The sequence below is a fragment of the Panthera tigris genome, chromosome F2, assembly GCF_018350195.1.
Source record: "Panthera tigris isolate Pti1 chromosome F2, P.tigris_Pti1_mat1.1, whole genome shotgun sequence".
NCBI classification, from domain to species: Eukaryota; Metazoa; Chordata; class Mammalia; order Carnivora; family Felidae; genus Panthera; species Panthera tigris.
The window spans coordinates 38,665,013-38,684,322 of NC_056676.1; the positions used below are offsets into that span (position 1 = coordinate 38,665,013).

The 19,310-nt window shown below is 41.4% G+C and overlaps 1 protein-coding gene across 1 annotated transcript in view; it reads right to left on the reverse strand.

Moving 5' to 3' along the window:
* Nucleotides 1–7,982: 7,982 nt before the first annotated feature.
* The window catches only part of RUNX1T1 (RUNX1 partner transcriptional co-repressor 1), a 153,831-nt gene continuing 142,503 nt past the window's right edge, over nucleotides 7,983–19,310 (reverse strand). The window contains exon 12 of the mRNA XM_042972833.1: nucleotides 7,983–8,088. Within this exon, the coding sequence (XP_042828767.1) occupies nucleotides 8,083–8,088 (6 nt within the window). The 3' untranslated portion in view covers nucleotides 7,983–8,082. The remainder of the gene's footprint in view (nucleotides 8,089–19,310) is intronic.

Consider the following 19,310-nt stretch of genomic DNA (forward strand, 5'->3'; position numbering starts at 1 on the left):
ATGCACCTGACATTTACTAAACTGAAATCTATCACAAGGCTTGTCTGAGATTCGTGAAAGATAACAAAGGTGAATACGCATTGAGAGGGGCTGTGCATTCTTGCCATGTAATTCTGAGTACACGTTACAGATTGTGGCTTTCAAGCTTTTATGCTATTTGTTGCCTAAGGAGGTCATGAAGAGATTTTTATTTTGTCACTTTTTGTCTAAAAATCAAAATTTCATTGGTGTAAAACATGCACGTGAGAACGCTGGAAAAGAGTATTTTACCCTTAAGAGATGTAACCTTTCAGCTGAAGCTGTGTTCATATGTAAATGGTGTATGATCTCTTTCAGTTTCCCAAGTTCTGACTCCATTTGTTCACAAATTCATACTTCAGGGACAAAGTCAACGCTATGAGCATCTTTCAGCTCACATCTTCACAGTGGCTAAAAGGGGTGTACAAGCGAAGGAAAAAATTAGCCCTCATCGACTGCCAAAAGTCTCTTCTGTATTGTAAAAAAAAAAAAAAAATTTAATTGCATTCACTGATGACAAGTGTGGGTGCATTTGGCAGACAAGGGGAAAGGACTTTGCTGTGTATCTGCTGTTCAAAAATTCTTCTCATTCTGCTAACACTTTTCCTCTTCATGTCATCAAAAATAATTTTTTACTGATTATGTTGACACCCTCATAATGCCAGAATTTTTCTTACATCTCAGATGTAACTGTCTGTCATGATCTGCATTCAAGTGTGTTGTCTTTTTTTTAATATAGCATATATGTAAAAAAATACTTTTCGAAACTAACAAGTTCAAGTTTTACTTTGCTGTATGAAGCCTAGTTCATACCCACCCAGGAATGGACAGGCAACACATTCATTTTTAACCTTCAGAAACTAATTTTATCCTCCTGACCAGTTGATGCCTTAAAGCATATTAAGCCGTGTTTGTTAGCTTACTACACAAAATGGCATAAAATAAGACAATTTTAGAAGGTAAATTACTTCTGTCATTTCACTTGTGAAATGGTTTCTTTCAGGATATTTTTAATTTAAAAGAGATATAATCAGCCAACAATAAAAACGGGAGAAAAAAAGAGAAAAATTCACTGCAGGTTGTTTTACGTAATAGCCGTGTTGCTGAAAATATGTTTGGGACACTTTTGCAAACATATATTCAATGCCATCTTCTTGGAACAGCTCGTGGTTCTGCAATGATTCTGATATCTATATCTTTCACTAACTGGCCTCTTAAACCTTTTACTGCGGGTGGTAAAAGAATAGAATTTCTTCTTCAGATGGCAGCATATGGTTGTTGCAACTTCTGCAAATAACTGCCCCCCCCACCTCCTTCCTCAATTCCTAATAGAATTAAATGGAATACTCTTTCTAGCAGATAATCTCACGAATAAATTGAAAATAGAAGTTTGGTCATTTCAGTGGTTTTGTGCCTTCTGAACCACATTCATCGACCTGGGAAAATCATCAGTTATTCAAAACACATTAATCAACAAAATGCAAAAAAAAAAAAAAAGACAAGTTGAGGAATAAAAGAGAAAGAAACAAAAGCAAAATATAAAGCCTGAGGAAGAAATATACATATATATTTCCCATAACTCTGTTAAAGGAAAATTGCTAGAACAACATGGTGCCTGATGGAACTCATTTAATGTGCACCTACTGAATCATTAAATCTGTAGGTTGAGTCATAGATCTATCTAGTAACCATCACTGCAAATAGCACACACATTAAACAAATGCCGAATAGATTTTGCTTGGCACTGACAGGCTGCTAGATCAGTTTTCTTATCAAGCATTTCAGAAACACAAGTACCCTAGTTTGCCAGCAGAATTTTCCAATGCAGTTTAGATGTGGTTAGGTACAACCAAGGGAAACATTGGAGACCAAAGGAAAAGAGGGCTTCATTGTAGATGTGATAAAAATGTTATAATACATATCTGCCCTAGAGGCACTTATTCGGATGGCATAATCATACTCAGATTAAATTTAAGACAACATATTACTCCCCCAAAATGTACAGCTACAAGATACAAAGTACTGATTATAATAGGATTCATGGGGTAAGGGAAAGAATTAATTTGAATTCGCTCACATCAACAGGAATATCAAAATACCATGGGTCTCCACTCATACACTTGCTTGCCAAATAGTCTTGCTTAAATCTGATTTAATTTAAATAACTTTTCTAATTAATATTAGAATTTTAACTTGCATTCTTGATTCGCAATGTTAACTACTTATTCACTTGTTGGAACACCATTTCCTCATAATCAAATGATCTGGTAATAAATTTAACCAGTCTGAAATCAGTGGATTGACCTTATGAAAGTGTATAAATTCTTCACGTTGAAGAGGGGATTGTTAGGGGGAAAAAAAACAAAAAACAAAAAAAAAACAGTGGCTCTGAGCCTATACCTATTATACTTCAGGACATTTACCTCCCCTGCCCCCCTCCTTCTGATGAACTATGAAAATCATAAAAGAGTGAAAATCATAAAAGTAGTCTTTGAGCTGCTGTCTCCACAGTTTTTTCTCCCTCATTTCAATTTCCACATTGTTGTGTTTGCTGTATAAAAAATAGCTTGCATTAGTCACGTTGTGGGGGAGGTGGACGGGTCTATGCCAAGGAGGTTGGAAGGGGCAAACCTACCCAAATGGTGGCAAGGAGAGGTAGGAAGGACATACTCAGGAAGGCTGAAGAAAAGGCAGAAATGAGAAGAGACTGTATATTGTCTCATTTGAGGAGAGAGTTTTGTGGGGTTGAGAGAGCAAGGAAGATGTTGAGAGAGAACTGTGTGGTGCATGGGAAACTAAGAGTAACGGAGAACCAAATCACTTGTTTGGTGTAGTTTCTAAAGGAATATCAAAAAGAATTTATTTTATAACCCACATCAAAATTTCTTAAATTTCTTTTTCTAAGCATCTCTTTATTTAGTGAGAATAATAAGACTTTGTTATCTGTGTTGCAAATACTTTCTCACTTATCTCTTACCTTTTTATTCTATTATATAGAATGTTTAAATAACCATAAATTTCATCATTTTAAATAGTTAAACCGTTTCATTTATGATTATATTTTTAGTGTTAAGATTTCATTTTTCCATTTGATTTTTTAGCCAATTGATTTTCTCCACCCATTCCCCCATAATCATTTATAAAGCAATCAAAAATTTCCTCCAATTTTAAAACCAACTTCATTACATACTATATATTTTCTCATTTTTTTAAGTAAGCTTTATGTTCAACATGCAGCTTGAACCCATGACCTCGAGATCAAGAGTCTCAAGCTCTACTGACTGAGCCAGCCATGCACCCCCCACAGTAAATATTTAAACACTGTAAACTTAATTTGGAGGTTTTACATTCTGCCCCATTAATCTATCATTTATTCCAGCACATGTAAAATATTCAGTTAATTTTTATAATTACCTGATGCTATAAACTCTCCCCAATAATTGTTATTCTTCTCAACGTTTTCTTGGCCTTTTAAAATATTGTGGTTTGGGGCGCCTGAGTCGAGCGTCCCACTCTTGATTTTGGCTCAGCTCATGAATCCAAAGTCATGAATCCAAGGTCATGGGATTGGAGCCCCTCATCGGGCTCCATGTCTGCTTAAAATTCTCTCGCTCTCTCTCCCTCTGGTTCATTCACGTTGCGGTGTGCATCGGTATTTCCTTCCTTCCTATGGCTGAGTAATATTCCATCACATGGATATGCATTTAGTTCACCCATGCTTCAAATTTTTTTTCAACGTTTTTTATTTATTTTTGGGACAGAGAGAGACAGAGAATGAACGGGGGAGGGGCAGAGAGAGAGGGAGACACAGAATCGGAAACAGGCTCCAGGCTCCGAGCCATCAGCCCAGAGCCCGACGCGGGGCTCGAACTCAAGGACCGCCAGATCGTGACCTGGCTGAAGTCGGACGCTTAACCGACTGCGCCACCCAGGCGCCCCATCACCCATGCTTCAGTTGATGGACGCGTCGGTTGTTCCCACCCTTTCCCTAGTGTGAATGAAACTGCTCTGAATACTTGTGGACAAGTTTGTGTGTGAACAACTACCTTCAATTCTTTTGGGAATGGAATTGCTAGGTCATATAGTAATTGTATGCTTAACTTATTGAGGAGCCAAAAAACTGTTGTCCACGATGGTTGCACCACTTTATATTGGCAATTTCCATTGCCATTTCCAACTCCTCCCTTTATTACTTCCTTCCTATTCCTTCTTTCTTTCCTTCCTGTCTTCATTTTGTTTCTGTTAGGAATTGAACCCTTTTCCTATCACATTTTCTAAAGGTTTATTGTTGATGTACCCATGGTAGGCCATTTTGCTACTGACCCATTTCATCTCCCTTCTCTGAAGGAATTTAGTACCTGATTCGATACACTTTGTATTACTGTCAAATTGTTTTATGTAGGTAAACACTTTTTCTCAATAATATTTTACATTCCTCAAGGGCAGGAATAACGACATTATCTATGCCTTTTCTATTACCCTCAGTACCTCGCACAATATTTAAGGAACACCTATTGACCTTATTAGACATCATCTCACCAGTTGTGTGACATATCCTTTGAAGACAGCCTATGACATAGAACTCTGGGTATCTATATAGGTTATTGAAGCTATTTCCAGAATCACATCCAGTTTAGATCTTGGAATTAAATAGGCCAATGTAATTGCTTTGGGAGTGGCATCAAGAAAGACATGAGAGGGGCACGTGGGTGGCTCAGTAGGTTGAGCGTCCGACTTCAGCTCAGGTCATGATCTCACAGTTCGTGAGTTCGAGCCCCACATCGGGCTCTGTGCTGACAGCTCAGAGCCTGGAGCCTGCCTCAGTTTCTGTGTCTCCCTCTCTCTCTGCCCCATCCCCACTCATGCTCTCTCTCTGTCTTAAAAAAATAAGTAAAACATTAAAAAAAGAGAGAGACAAGAGAAAATAGGATGAATAATCAATAGAACTTGGTCAAAGTATACCTTTACTTTTGTCTTTATTCACTAATGCACCTAGGAAATCACATGTTAATCAGACTGAAATAGTCTGAGATAGTTATCTGTCTTCCTAAATTCTTCCAGCACAATTAGAAGCTGTAAACAATGTGGGGCTTTGGTTTTTCATGAGGTTTTAAACACCAAGCCACTCTAACCTTAGAAATAATCAAATATAAAAGGCCTTTTAATACTAACATTACAGAGTTCCAGAATTTTATTCTAACATGCTCTATCTTATTGAGAAGAAAAGTACATCTCCATGGTTAGAAAAAGCATTTTAAAATTCTGAATCTAGGGGCGTCTTGGTGGCTCAGTCAGTTAAGAGTCTGACTTCAGCTCAGGTCATGATCTCATAGTTCATGAGTTCGAGCCCTGCATCAGGCTCTGTGCTGACAGCTCAGAGCCTGGAGCCTGCTTCAGATTCTGTGTCTCCCTCTCTCTCTGCCCCTCCCCCACTCATGCTCCGTCTCTCTCTCTCTCTCTCTCTCTCTCTCTCTCTCTCTCTGTCAAAAATAAATAACGTTTAAAAAAAATTCTGAATCTAACATTTCACCTAATTCTAATCCACCTACGCATAAACCTTTGGAAGAAATATAGAGTTATGATCCTGGTGAGAAATTCACTTTATCTATCTATTTTCAAATTATGTATTAACAATAATACATAACAGGTACGATCATAAAATCTTCCTACTCAATTGAGTGCACCAAAGCAAACAAAAATGTCCTTAAATTTAGAACTAAATTCTATATTCTTTATTCAGATAAAGTAGAACAGAAAATAAATGTAAATAAGAATTCCTTCTTTTCTCTCTGTCTCTGTCTCTGTCTGTCTCTCTCACAAACACACACCCCCCACAAACACCCACATATAAACACACTTCCTACTTAAAGGTACATTTGCTGAGTGCGTTTTTATGTTTTTCCACTAAATATCATACATATCGATTTTTCTAAGGTAGCATTTCATTGGAAATGCTTCAAAGAAAAAAAAACAAAGACTGCTAGAGTCTCATAAGTTTGAGAAGCACTGCTTGCCACATTGCATGCCTGGAAATTTGCATTTTATATTAGCATAGTGAAGTCTTCCAGAAGCCCTAAAAACAAAACAAAACAAAATAAAACAAAACAAAACAAAAAAACCTTTGTTTAAATTGGAAAATCTCGAATTTATTTGACCATGGTATCATTTTACCCAACACCTAACAACCCATGCAAGATCACAGTAGTTAGGACACGCTTGGTCATACCATGGTGACAAGCAGCCTCAAAATATTAGTGGCATAACATGATAAAATCTGTCTCTCACTCATACCACACTGCCCTTGTTGTGTCCACTCTGAGGACAAGGTGAACTTGGTTTACTCTTTCACAGCCACTACAACAGTGGGGAAGAAATTCAGCAAATCGTGTGCTACTTTTAAAACTTCCTCCAGGAGGAGACATGCCTCGCTTTCTGTCAAATCTCATTGACCACGGCAAATATTATTGCTGTGTCCAACGTCAATGTCAAATGGGAAGTTTAATCCCACCATGTGCTTCCAAGACCAAGAGCCAAAATGTTTTGGTGAACGGCGGACTAACACAAACACTTGAGAAAATACTGGGCTGAAAAACAGTTTTGGTGCCTATTACTCAGTAACTCAGAAAACAGAACGCATTTACAAAATAAACGCTTTCTGGCAAGCGAATGATCCTGTGGTTCGCCCAGTCTGTCGGCATTGCCAACTTGGCTTCTTGGCTTTACCAGCTGCACGGGGGCATCTACCCCAGTGGAGCTGCTGCCCTGTCTGTGACTCAAACACTGCCCAGGTCCATTTGTTGGTGTTGCTTCCTACCCATTGGTGGCCATGCTAACAACACAAAGCAGTAATTTGCCAACGTGCTTTGAAAGCTACCAGCATCCCAATGTATCTTACCGCCTCTAAACCTCTCTGTTTCAGTCACTGCTCCACAATCTCTGATGTCATCATCAGAAAGGAGCTACATGGCTTGTCAGTGACCACTGTGTTACAGTAGTCTCTGCTCATTACAGATTAGTCCCGTGAAAAATAGCATTAAAAACTCTACAGATCTATTTCCTTATCTCTAAAATTTGTAGGTCTGGGGCAGAGGTTTCCAAGGCAGACCTTGTTCCAAGACAGGAAAGGATGCCAAGTAGGCTGGACTAGGTTTTGCTTTCCTGGCTTCGACTCCATCACTTCTGGATTTATCTCCCTTCTTTAATCAGATTTCTTATATGGTTTTGCCTATACCGAGGGTTCTATGGTAGAAAATATTTTACCTCTTCAGAATATTTTCTTTAAAGCTCCTTTCAGCCTTGACATTTTAACATACCTCAATTGCCCGTTAAGATGAGACCTGTGCCGCACTCAGTATGGACAGGATAAATGAGGGTCAGTTCAGCTAACCCAAGTTGCTTTCATTTGATGAACCATGAGAATCTTAGCTTCCGTCTGTCTTCCAAGTGATAGAGAAGATAAACTGTTTCCAAGAATGTAAAAATGTGCTTGTTTTCCTGCTTCGGAGTCTGCTGTGTGACTCCAGTCATTCTCCACAAGTCCGAGGAGCTTCATTTATTCCCCTGAAGAAACACAAGCTACCGGGGTCAAACCAAAGCCATAGAGTTGGTGTATGCACAATGTCTCCACTTGTCATGGTGCCTCTGAACTCCAGTTCGGTTCCCTTAGCCCCACCCAAGGCTGACTTAACTCTTGATGATCCAAAGGATCCTTTATCAACACACACTGAGAGTTGGAGGCTTAAGTCCACCCAGTTTTAACAATGGACCCTCGGATGCTCTTTACTCCCCATCCTTCTAACACCTGTTATGAAGCTGCCAATGTTTAGCATGAGGATTATAACAGGCTTTCATCACAAGCAATAATTCTGATATATTGAGAATGCCACTTGGAATAAGCAAAGATTTCTGAGGTCAAGAATAGATTCAGCAGAAAAGAGTACATTCCTTACTGATGTCTGCATGGCAGTGTATGCGCCACATTCTTGTCATCCTAAGGCCTTTCCGGTTCCATGAGAAACTTTCGTCGTCAACATAGCACTGTTACAACTGGTCCCTTTGTGTTTCTTATGCCTGAAAGAGAAGTGAATGATGTCCCATGTGACAAAACTCAAATGCCAGCACAATAACAATGGGTGATCAGTAAGGTATCGTAATTTGCATCTGAGAAGACTGTTCAGGGTTGTTTTAAACTTACCTTTGAAAAGGGAATAAATAGTCTTTGTTTGGCACCTTGACTAAAAAGAGACAATTGGTATTATTTCTGTCAATTTAATGGGAATTCACATTTATCCCTTCGAGTTAAATAGCAATGCACTGGCATTAACTTTCCATTAAGTACTTTTAAATCTTTTTTTTTTTTTTATTTTTCAGAATAAAACTGTATATGCTGACACTTCAACTCAGAAGGATACTCAGAGATAAAAATTATGACCACATATAGGCACTGCACCAGTACAGTTTACAAGGCCCTAGAAAAGGGAAGAAATGGAAAGCAGAAAGATCTAGGTCCCAGACTTCCTACTGGGATGATAAGTGGCCAACAACGAGTTGACAGCTGCCTACATATTAAATAAACCATAAATGTGTGAAGCCTCTGAAATTTGAGTGTTGTTTGTTGCATAGGCTATTCTGTCCTGACTAATCCAGCTAGTATGATGTGAGGAACCAATGATGGTCTTGATTATACTGTCTCCATTAAAATTCCTGAACAATAAACCAATAAATAATTCTCATATCAACAAATCACAAAACTCAAAGCGAATACCTACATGAGCGCCATAAGGAGAGCTTACTTTTACTGACCACTCCTCACATGCCAAGCAAAACATAATTTTACTATCCCTATTTATAGGTCCAAAAAAAACGAAAAACCAGATGACTAAAAAACTGGATCAAGATAGTCAGTGAAGGAGTAATAAAGCTAGGACTCAAATCTCACTTTGATTGCAAACCCTGCACCGTGGAGCACTAAGTTCTACTGCCTCTCAGTTTCACACTCTTCTTGTCTCTTCTGACAATTGTAGAATCAGATTGACCTATTTTATCCCATTAGAGTATGCCTATTGCTTGATATGACTCATTACACTTGACAGTGCTGAATTCTGAACTTGTTGAAAATTAGAGCTTTGAAATTTAAGTCTGTGATCATCGAAGATCTTGCTTACAAGCAGCATAACCCACGTAAGCTGGTTTAAGTCGAAAATGAGTTTATTAAAAGCCATTAGAAAACTAATGGAAACTTCAGAGGCTTAAAGTCTTACATCCAAGAACAATTCCCAAATCGTACACTAATCCTTGCCGGTAGAGGCCCTTCTAAGCACACACATGGCCGATAGCAAGTGGACAAGGCATCTGTGTGTATCATCACTATCTCTGGGATGCCCGCCATTACTGTCGTGGGAATGCCTGATAGCCCTCCTCCGTGCTCTGCTATTCTCATGAGAATACAGATTCTATGCAGCAACTACCCCTGGTTCTTCATGATATCCCTTCTGAATAAAACCATTTCAGGAGAGTGGTTCTGGTTGGTAAAGCCTATTCCCCAACTAGAGGCTGAGAAATAGAGTTTTGGCCTCCACATTGAGTAAGTAGTTCTCAATTTGGGAAATAGCCCAAAGTTAAGAAGTCTGTCCATAAGATGCTTAGTGGCTATAAACGTGACATATGTCCACTAAAATGGTAACCCCAAATCATTTGGAGCCAAGATTACAGGAGAACAGAAACCATGGTCCTTTCAGAGGAGACTGGTTCCTAGAAAGCACAAAGCAGACGTCCAGGAAAAAGAAAAAAAGAAAAAACAAACAAACAAACGAACAAACAAACAAAAACAGCCTGAGGAAAGATGTAAGTGTTGTATGATGACTTCTAAGTTTTGATGAAGTCTGGCTGTCCTTGCTTAAATTGGTTTCCATGTATTTTCATAAGACAAAGTTCTCTGCAATACTTAAATAGTGAGTTTGTAAATACATGCCAAGCAGTGAAACAACCTTCAAAATGTTGACAGGAATAAATAAATCTGATAATACGACTCTCAGAGAACAGAGGGAGAATTCTGGTTCTGATGGATTTAGGAAGTGCTCTCAGATGATAGCTAAGACTAGTGAGCTCTGACAGCCTATACCGGGGTTTGAATCCTGGCCCCACTGGTTTTCTTATTGCCTCACTATGCTGTAAATTCCATGAAATTATGAGCCATTCTTACTCACGTTTGTGCCAGTTATAGCCCCTGCCTTGACACAGAACTTAGCAACTAATATTTGTTGAATAAATTCTTTCCAGTGGTAGTAGCAAAAAAAAAAAAAAAAAGGATTCTATTCATTTAGATGAAATACAATGTACAAGTGAGTACTTAGCAATTGGGAAGATAAATGCATCGGCAATATGGGTTTCCAACAACCCATGCTTGAATGTATCATTTCTAGAAGGGTTGCTTTAGAGAATCAATTTTATACCATTTTTAATTGCCACACATGCACAAATTGGCCTCAAAACACCGTATAATGATTATGGTGGCTATATATCACATTGACTGTGACATTGCCTCCCCTAAGTCCAGAGCTAGTTAACATATAATAGAGTATTCACTACCACTCGTTCTTTCCAATGTTTGTGTCCAAACATTGTTTCTTAAGTAGTCATATTGATCATATTGATTAATACTCCTGGTAGAAATGATGAAAAAATATCGATCTGCTCTTGTAAACCTCATCTCCAACTAAAATATCTGGAGTGTTGCTTCCTTGAACTCCATAAGAGCTCTCTCCTCAGACCTCTTCCATTCTTACTGATTACATCTGCAGATGGAAATCAGGTGTGAAAATCCATTAAGACGCCTCACAACAGGACAGACTTTGACTCTTATTGAACTCTCTCATGTTCTCTCTTCCTTAATTAAGGCACAAGAACATTTTACCATGGAGAGAGAATGACTTAGATTATGGATCTTATTCCTTCTAATGGCATGCATTTCACCCAATTGGAGGATAATACATTTCTTACTTCGTTTCTTTGCAAAGAGCCACTTACCCAGTTCTTCCAGGGGAAGAATAAAGAGCGTGATTTTACTTATAAAGAGCGCTCTGTTATCCATGCTACAAAAGAGAAATGAAGTATACAGCTGTTCCCCCAAATTATAACATGTTTTTTCACTAAACATTTTAAAACCCAAATAAAGAATAGCATTTAAATGAGTTAGCAACATAGAATCTTATTTTAGAGCTAGAAAAACCCTTAACGTTCGCAGCACAAAAAAGCAGGAGCGCAGGCTTTGGAGTCAGATGGCCTGGATTAAAACGCTGGCTTGAAATATGCTGGCTGTGAGACCTTAGGCAATGTACAAAACTTCCTGTGCCTCCATGCTTCCTTCTATGTAATGATAATTGCAATGATAATTTTTTATAAAAGTAAATAATAAAATACACTAAAAATACCTTTAAAACACATAAAAACATTAAACTATAACAACAACAATAACACCTACTGCATAGGTGTTGTGAGCATTTACTGAGGTAATGCATTCTAGCACTTAGCATCAACGCACGTTCATTATTTTTACTTTCAATCCTCTGTGCGTTTCCATCCCATAAGCATAGCACGTGAAAACCAAATCAAAAACACTCTCCATGACCTTTCCGGATCTTTTGTAATTAGATGAATAAGCCTCAAACTTTTTATTTTCCGGAACATTCACTGAGAAGGGGAGATGTAAAAGAAAACATCATTTGCCTCCACGGAGAAAAAGCAATGCCAAAATACAGAGTTGCTCCAGACTGATAGCAGTTTCGAAGAAACACGCAGACGGGACAGTCTCTTGGTCGGTAGTGTTTGCCAGCTTATTTCCACTGAAACAGTCACAATGGCAGGACCATTAAGTGGAGAGTCAGTCTACAATAGTTTAGCTTTTGTTGATTCCGAAATTTAAATGATTAGCAAGAACAACAACCACAAAGCATTATCACTAACATCCCTGGTAAAGGCTGGGTCTACTAACTCTACAGAAGGAGACACTTCATAAGCAAAAAGAAGGGCATTAGGAATTGGAATGCCCAGCAGATGCAAATTAGATGGCATTTTTCAAAATAAGGCCGCTATCATTTCCAATGAATTTCCACGGAATCAGGCGATCGCGGAGCCTCTTCCACTCCTTCTGAATTATGCCTTCTGCTTGCTTTTCTATTTAGGTTTTTAAAATGCATTAGCAATTATAACAGCTATCAGTTACCGGGTTCTTACCTTGTGCCAGCCATCTGCTAAGTACTATACGTGCCCTGTCTCATTGAATCCCCACAACTAATCTATGAGAAAGTCAATTCATCTTTCCAATTTCACAAATGAGGAAACTGAGCATGGGAAGGTCCTTGCCCAAGGCTAGTAAATGGCTCATCAGTCCTTCAACTGGGTCCCAACCTGGGGCGTTCACGGTTGTGCCAACTACCTCTAAATAAGAACACACTGAGCCACGCAAAGACTCCCCACTACCTTCCCTATCCCGAAGTTCCGAGTCCAGCAGAAGTTCTGGTACCGAAGTCCTGGTACCAGCTGGAAGAGCAAAAGTGAGGAGGGACTGACTCCATTCTTTTTCATACATTCCGCCCCCATTGCCAGATGGGCACCTGAGGCTCTACTTCTTAGAGGCTAGCTTTCTCACTTGATGCTGGAGAACAACTTGCCGATGAGGCATTTGCCTAGAGATGCCGATGCTAAGTCCTGGGGGTCGCTGCCGGGCCATGATATCGCTCAGAGAAAGTCGTCCCTTTGAAAACTGCGCCTTCGTCTAAGTCATTTATGCTTATTGAAGTCACTGTAGATTTTACAGACTTAATTCATTTGGAAGGCATTCAGTTGAGAGGCAGTATGCCTTACAGGAAAGCTTCAGAATCGGTCCTGAGACATCATGAGGCTTTTCCGCTCACTAGCTTTAGAGTGAAGAAAAAGTAAAATTTAACCTGCTTGAATCGCATTCGGAGTATGAGGCTAGTGTAATATTTCATTTACTCCAAAACACACCTTCTTTTACATTTTAACCCTATGTGAAATTGGAGGTGTTCTGTCGCCAACAGCATCTTCTGTCCTCTGCTGGCCAGGTGGCAGTCGTGACGTATCAGTTATCACCTGTGCACGTGCAAACAAAAGTCACAGGGTGGGTGGCAAGGGAGACAAGGGTGGCAAGGCGGAGCATCTGCTTCATGGACCTCAAGGTATACCGGGAGCGATACGCCAGATAAACCGGATCGCTGTGCTGATGACATGGTTAGAGACACAAAGCATAAGCACATGAAATGTCCACTATGGGCTCTTTTCCAATTCATAGTATAGTCTTGTCCACTTCCAAAAATCACCTGGGTCGAAAAGAGTTTAAGTAGCTCGTCCAAGTTCACACGGTTAGACAGACTTGGGAAATAAATCTCTTCCTATCCTGTGCTGTTCTTAGACACTCTCTTGACTTTCCAACTGCCCACGGTAGCGAAAGAAGCAGCACCAATCTAAGCACGGGGAGTCCGTGAAGGGAGTGGTCTTGTTTGTGCTACAGAAGAGAATGAAGTGGGGTCGGGCGGCCAACAGGGACTTTTTCCACTAGAGAGAAACATCAAGAGCACTCCAGTGGTGAAGAGGTTGTGGACAAAGGCACAGAGGCTGGAGGAAGAAAGCTAATTTATCCATTAAAAAAAAAAGGGCCGTTGGCAAGGAGGTTTGCCGAGGAGAGTCCTGGGATCCAGAGGTGGGAAGAAGAGGGGGGACCAATTATGCAGAGCCTGGAATCCAGTCCATGATGAGGAGCCCTTATTCTGGAGACAGCAAGGGAAGAGACCACTAAGATTTATTTTCACGTGAAGTCTTGTTTATGACAAATGTGATAGACGAGAGGGGAAAATATATTACAGACGCTCATATGAATAGATGCCTTGTGAACGTGTTCAAGGAAGTTTGGGAAATGTCGGGGCATATGAAACTAGATTATTCCAATGCTAGACTTTGCAGATCTTTTAAGGGATATAAATTATAACAGTACCCATGTGTTGATCATTGAAGGCTTTTTACATTCTGCCCCGCGGGGTGCCTGTTAACAACCTCCGGAACCAGAGTTCCAGTGAGCCTAGTTTGAGAAAAGCTGAGTTACTCATTGACCAAGCTGCAGCTATCTTATTAAAAGTTTCTAGCCCGGCCTTGGATTATCAACCTGAGGTCTTTCACAAGCATGGTTTGTATTTTGACCCAGGTGACCACGTTATTGAAATTAACTTAGATGACATTGTAAGAACAGTTCATGAAAGTTGGTATTAGACCACAACTGACATGAACATCATATATAGTATATGCAGCATGTACATGTTGTGACTGTGTATTCCTTATATCCAATTCCATTCCACAAAATACAGTGTTGCCCTGGGCCTGCTTTATGGAGAACATATTAAGTGGTAGAAAAGTGGAAAGTACCTTGCCAACATCTTTCAAAGCCTTTGCTAACAGAGCAAAAAAGAATATATTACTTGCCTTCAAATGGGCGGTTTGCGCTTGCCTCAACTTTACTGTCTGTGACTTTGTCAGCAAAATGCGCAATTGTAATAAGTGGAATTGTAAAAGGCTGCCGTCGGTTTTTTTTTGCAGACTCTACCCTTCATCACACATTCAGAAGATAGGTTTTAAATAGCAGTATCCACCATCTAAAACAAGTTTGCAACAAGTTTAATTGCAAATACAAAAACCTTTCTCTTTGTCAAAGACGATATTGACTTCATTTTCGAGTAAGCAAGGAATCGATGATTTATTTGCTGTTTGCACACAAGAGGAAAGTCAAGCCATCATCAGTCTCCTAACAAAGGGGGGTGCGGTGAGGGACCAACACTGCCTTCTTTCTTGTGTTTCAGCAAAATTCCTCAGTAGGTTTCTTCCCAGGCATGCCATGTTGGTTTTGGCATCTGTGCTCATACTCACAGAGTCACCTCTTCCAGAAATGTTCTCTCCTCCCGTCTTAGTCCGTTAGGGCAGCTACAACAAAATACCACAGGCTTCGTGGCTTATAAACAGCAGAAATTTATGCTCACGGTTCTGGAGGTTGGAAGTCCAAGATCAGGGCTTATAAACAGCAGAAATTTATGCTCACGGTTCTGGAGGTTGGAAGTCCAAGATCAGGGTGTCGTCACGATCAGATGAGAGCCGTCTTCTGGGCCTCACACTTATCCTCACCTTCTTCTGGAAGCTCCGAAGGATGTCTGTGGAGTTGCTTTTCTAAGAACGCTAATCCCGTCATGATGGCTCCATCCTTGTGAGCTAATCACTGCCCAGAGGCCCCACCTCGAATACCATCACCATGGAGGTTAGCTTTCAACACACCAGTCTGAGGGGACGCATCCAGGCCAGGGCACCTTCACACCTTATTTTACACGGTGGCATCTCCTTGCCCTCATTCCTGTGTTGCTCCTTCTGAGAGCATTTCCTGAAGTAAACGCAGACCTCCCCACACTGAGTTATTAGCGGAACTGGTATGGAACCCTGGGCAGCCTCTGCCCCCTTTCTGTGGTGACCACTGTCCCGGCCCCGACCTTTGGCCACGTAGGTGTAGTTCCGCACTAAGCACAGGATCGCCATGACTTCACGGTCACCGTCAGGTGTCCCTAAATGTGGCTGCAGATCTTGCTTACAAGAAAGCAAAAAAATGTCTCCTGTAACCTGTAAGGCCCTGCAGAACCTGACTCCCGCTTAACTTGAACTTGATCTCAGCCCTCCTGCCCCGGACACATCCTACCACTAACAGTTTGTCAAGCCCTCCAGCTTACGTCTATCTGGAAGCCCCCACACCTGTTCCCTGTGCCTGACCAGTATGCTCCCCACTTAGACCTTCATGCGGCTCACTCCACATCCTAGTTTCTTCTTAAATGTCACTTCCTTGGAGTGGCCTTCCTGGAGTGGCCAACCTAAAGAATACTGTGCCACCCACCTGCAAATGCAGCCCATCACTGCTTATGGTCCTATCCTGCTGTAAGCGTCTTTCTAGAATTTATCAGTAACTAAATATTTATCTAATTACTTGTTTATCTTTCTCTTCTACCAGAATATAAGCCCCCGGAGGACAGATCTTTGTCTTATTGATAAACGTGTCCCTAGAGAATCTGATTCTGTAGGTCAGCAGGGAGGTCCAGAAATCAATTTTTAGATAGCCCTGGTCCATTTTTTTTTTTAGTTTATTTATTTATTTTTGAGAGAGAGACAGAGAGAGAAAGCGAGGAGGGGCAAGAGGGGGGGGGGGAGAGAATCCCAAGCAGGCTCTGCACTGTCAGCAGGAAGCCGGATGTGGGGTTTGAACTCACAAACCATGAGATCGTGACCTGAACCGAAACCAAGAGTCGGACACTTAACTAACGGAGCCACCCGGGCGCCCCAAGACAGCCCTGGTCATTTTGAAGCAACTAAGTAGAACATTTGGAAGGCATTTATTGACGTCCAACTTTCTCTGCACCCGAGGTGGTGGTGGTTGTCGGAGGTTTATTTTGTTGTTGTTCATTTGTTAGTTTTTTTAAAAGAGAAACCTCTTTCATTCCCAAGCTCAGAAAGCCCATGGCTCAATGCTGTGGTGATCTGCCAGAAATCATTTAAATAGTAATAATGAGAACTGCAGAGGGTAATGGGAAGCGAGAACTCCCCGGAGAGACGGGATAATCTCTCAGTAATTGAGACATGATTGTATATTGAAGAAAATATATGCTACTAATTTGCTGAACCCCAGCATAGGAAGTATTATCGTAGGCACATTCTGTCCATTTTCATTCTCGGCTCCCACCACATAACATTTATGTGGCACATTCCCTAGTCTCCCCCCGCCCCGCCCTCCCCCTCAATGTCTACATTACCATCCCCACTTCCTCTTAGGTGGCTTGGTGGATTATGTTGACGCGCTCGAGCAAAGTGAGGTGTAGTCTTTGATCGTAACATCGACTGCTTATGTTACGTGTTTTTCTGGGCCAGAAAGTAACTCTGGCTAAGGCTGTCCGCTGGGTCTTGGAGGTCTCCGCACTGTTGGGAGTGACTCGGGGGCAGCAAGTGGCTGTCAGAATTGCTGGCATCTGGGGGCCATGTCGCCTAGGCTTTGGTTCTGAGAGAACAAGGGTGAGCTGGCCTCTTGCTCTCCGCTTAGCGTAAGCTTCACAGGGGAGCCTTCCTGGTGTTACGAGGAAGGCAAGCGCGGTCCGATGAAGCGCGTACGAAGATAAAGGAAGGGAGATGTTCCCAAGTACAAAAACGTCTGTTGTACGTAGATGGAGGAGAGGAGAGGGGAGAGCTAAAGAGAGGAAAGAAACCCAAGGCAAACGAGGCAGAGGTGGGAATCCAGATTTCACTGTGGGCTGATCAAGGTCTGAAATCCCAAGGTATTTTCGAACGCCTTGCTGGTGGTGTCCCACACGAAGAAACTAAGGGAGAACTGTAACAATTAACTGCGCGTTTGTCACCAATCACCGTAGGCATCCCGGCACAGAGCGGACTGAACCGTTCCCTCCCTCACCCCTTTGGCATTTACGTCCTCCGATGCCTGTGAGCAGTGGTCACACACCGCCTCTTATCACCGTCCGATCAGCTGCACATGGTTTGATCTTCCCTCTTCACGCCTACAGGCGGTCAAATCATATCCCTCGCTCTCCGTTCCTCCAGCCGATTTGTTCATTGCGGGCGTAGCTGGCACCGCCTTATTCTAGCTGCAGACTCACAGTTGTAGTTACAATTAATATTTATTGAGTGCTACCTGGGTGCTTGGCCCCGCAGGAGGCACTGAAAAGGGCTCCGGTTGCCATTGATTTATGTGGGGACTGCCATGGCGTCCAGGCAGTTTGTGTTCTCCCCACTGTCTCATGTTCCCCCTGCGTCATTTATCTTTCTTGACCGTGGAGTACAGAACTCCAGCGACAGAACATTGGCATGAAGAACTAAAGGCAGATATTGTTTCTCTTACCCATCGGGAGTTTCCTCCCCATTCAAATGTTATTTTGATTATAGTAAAATAGACATTTAAAATTTTTTTTAATGTTTATTTATTTAGGGAGAGAGTGGGGGAGGGGAAAAGAGAAAGAGAACCCCAAGGAGGCTCGGCACCGCCCGCATGGAGCCCAGCGCGAGGCCTGAACTCCCAAACCATGCCACCATGACCTGACCTGAAATCAAGAGTCAGGCATTTAGCTGACTGAGCCACCCAGGCACCCCAGAATAAACAATTTTATTGTCTTGATCTTAAGTTCTTGTGACTCCCCATGTATGAGATGTCGAAGAGTTTTCAACAAGTGCTACCTGAACCTGAAAATTCCGAGAGCGAAGAAAGTAATTACCTTAGCCCTACGTCCCTGCTTATGTGAATGGAGAAGTGAGATGGGAAAACAAACAAACAAACAAAAAACCACTGTCTGCATTTGTCTGACTCAGTTTCCCCAATATGACTGAGAACAGACTGACCAGGGACAGATTTGAGCAAACACAACTTTATTTATTCACCTTGGAGTAAGGGTATATACACCCATACAGAACAGTGCCCCTTTGCTGATTGCAGAGAAATAGCTCTATGTTCTTTCATGGCAGACACATTCTTTTATAATGTTATCAAATACATCATTAACACTTCTAGAAAAAGTGGAGTCCACCACCTAGAAGTCTCTGGATTTTGCTCATATTTTTCATACAAACTACAAAGCACTTCCCATTTGCCCGACATACCCACTTGCATGATAATGTCACAGGGTGTTTTCCAGAACTACTCATAAGGGAACTACTTCAATGGGTCCCATTTCTGTTCTTGTCTGCTAGTTTCCTGGCCTGTCCCACTTCGAACAGGAACGAAAGAGGCATGAACACATTTAAGAACGGGCAACCTAGGTCAGGCTGGCCTGTCTTTTGTGACAAGAAGTCATTAAGTAGCCAACCCTATTGCAAATGAGAGGGTTTGGAGGTGTCCGTCAGTAATTAAAATTTGTTTTCCGTGCATGCATCACCAAGTTTCTAGAGTACGAACCGTGAGAAGAGCCACATTTCCTGGGAAGACCAGTTTGAGAAGCCAGGTCTTGGGACAGCAGCCCAGCCCAGCTGGCACATGGAGGAAACTGAATGGATGGTTCCAAGGACCCTCCCGTTTAACCGGCATCCACCTTCACACCCTCTCTCCAGACACAGCCCTTTGCAGAGGCGCGGTCCTCCTTGTTCTTTGCAGCTATTTTTTGATCCACAAAGTTGAGAACATTCAGAGGGAGAAGAAATTTCTGCTACAATGCGGTACATACATTACTTAAATAAATAAGCAAGTAAGTAAGTAAGTAAATGAA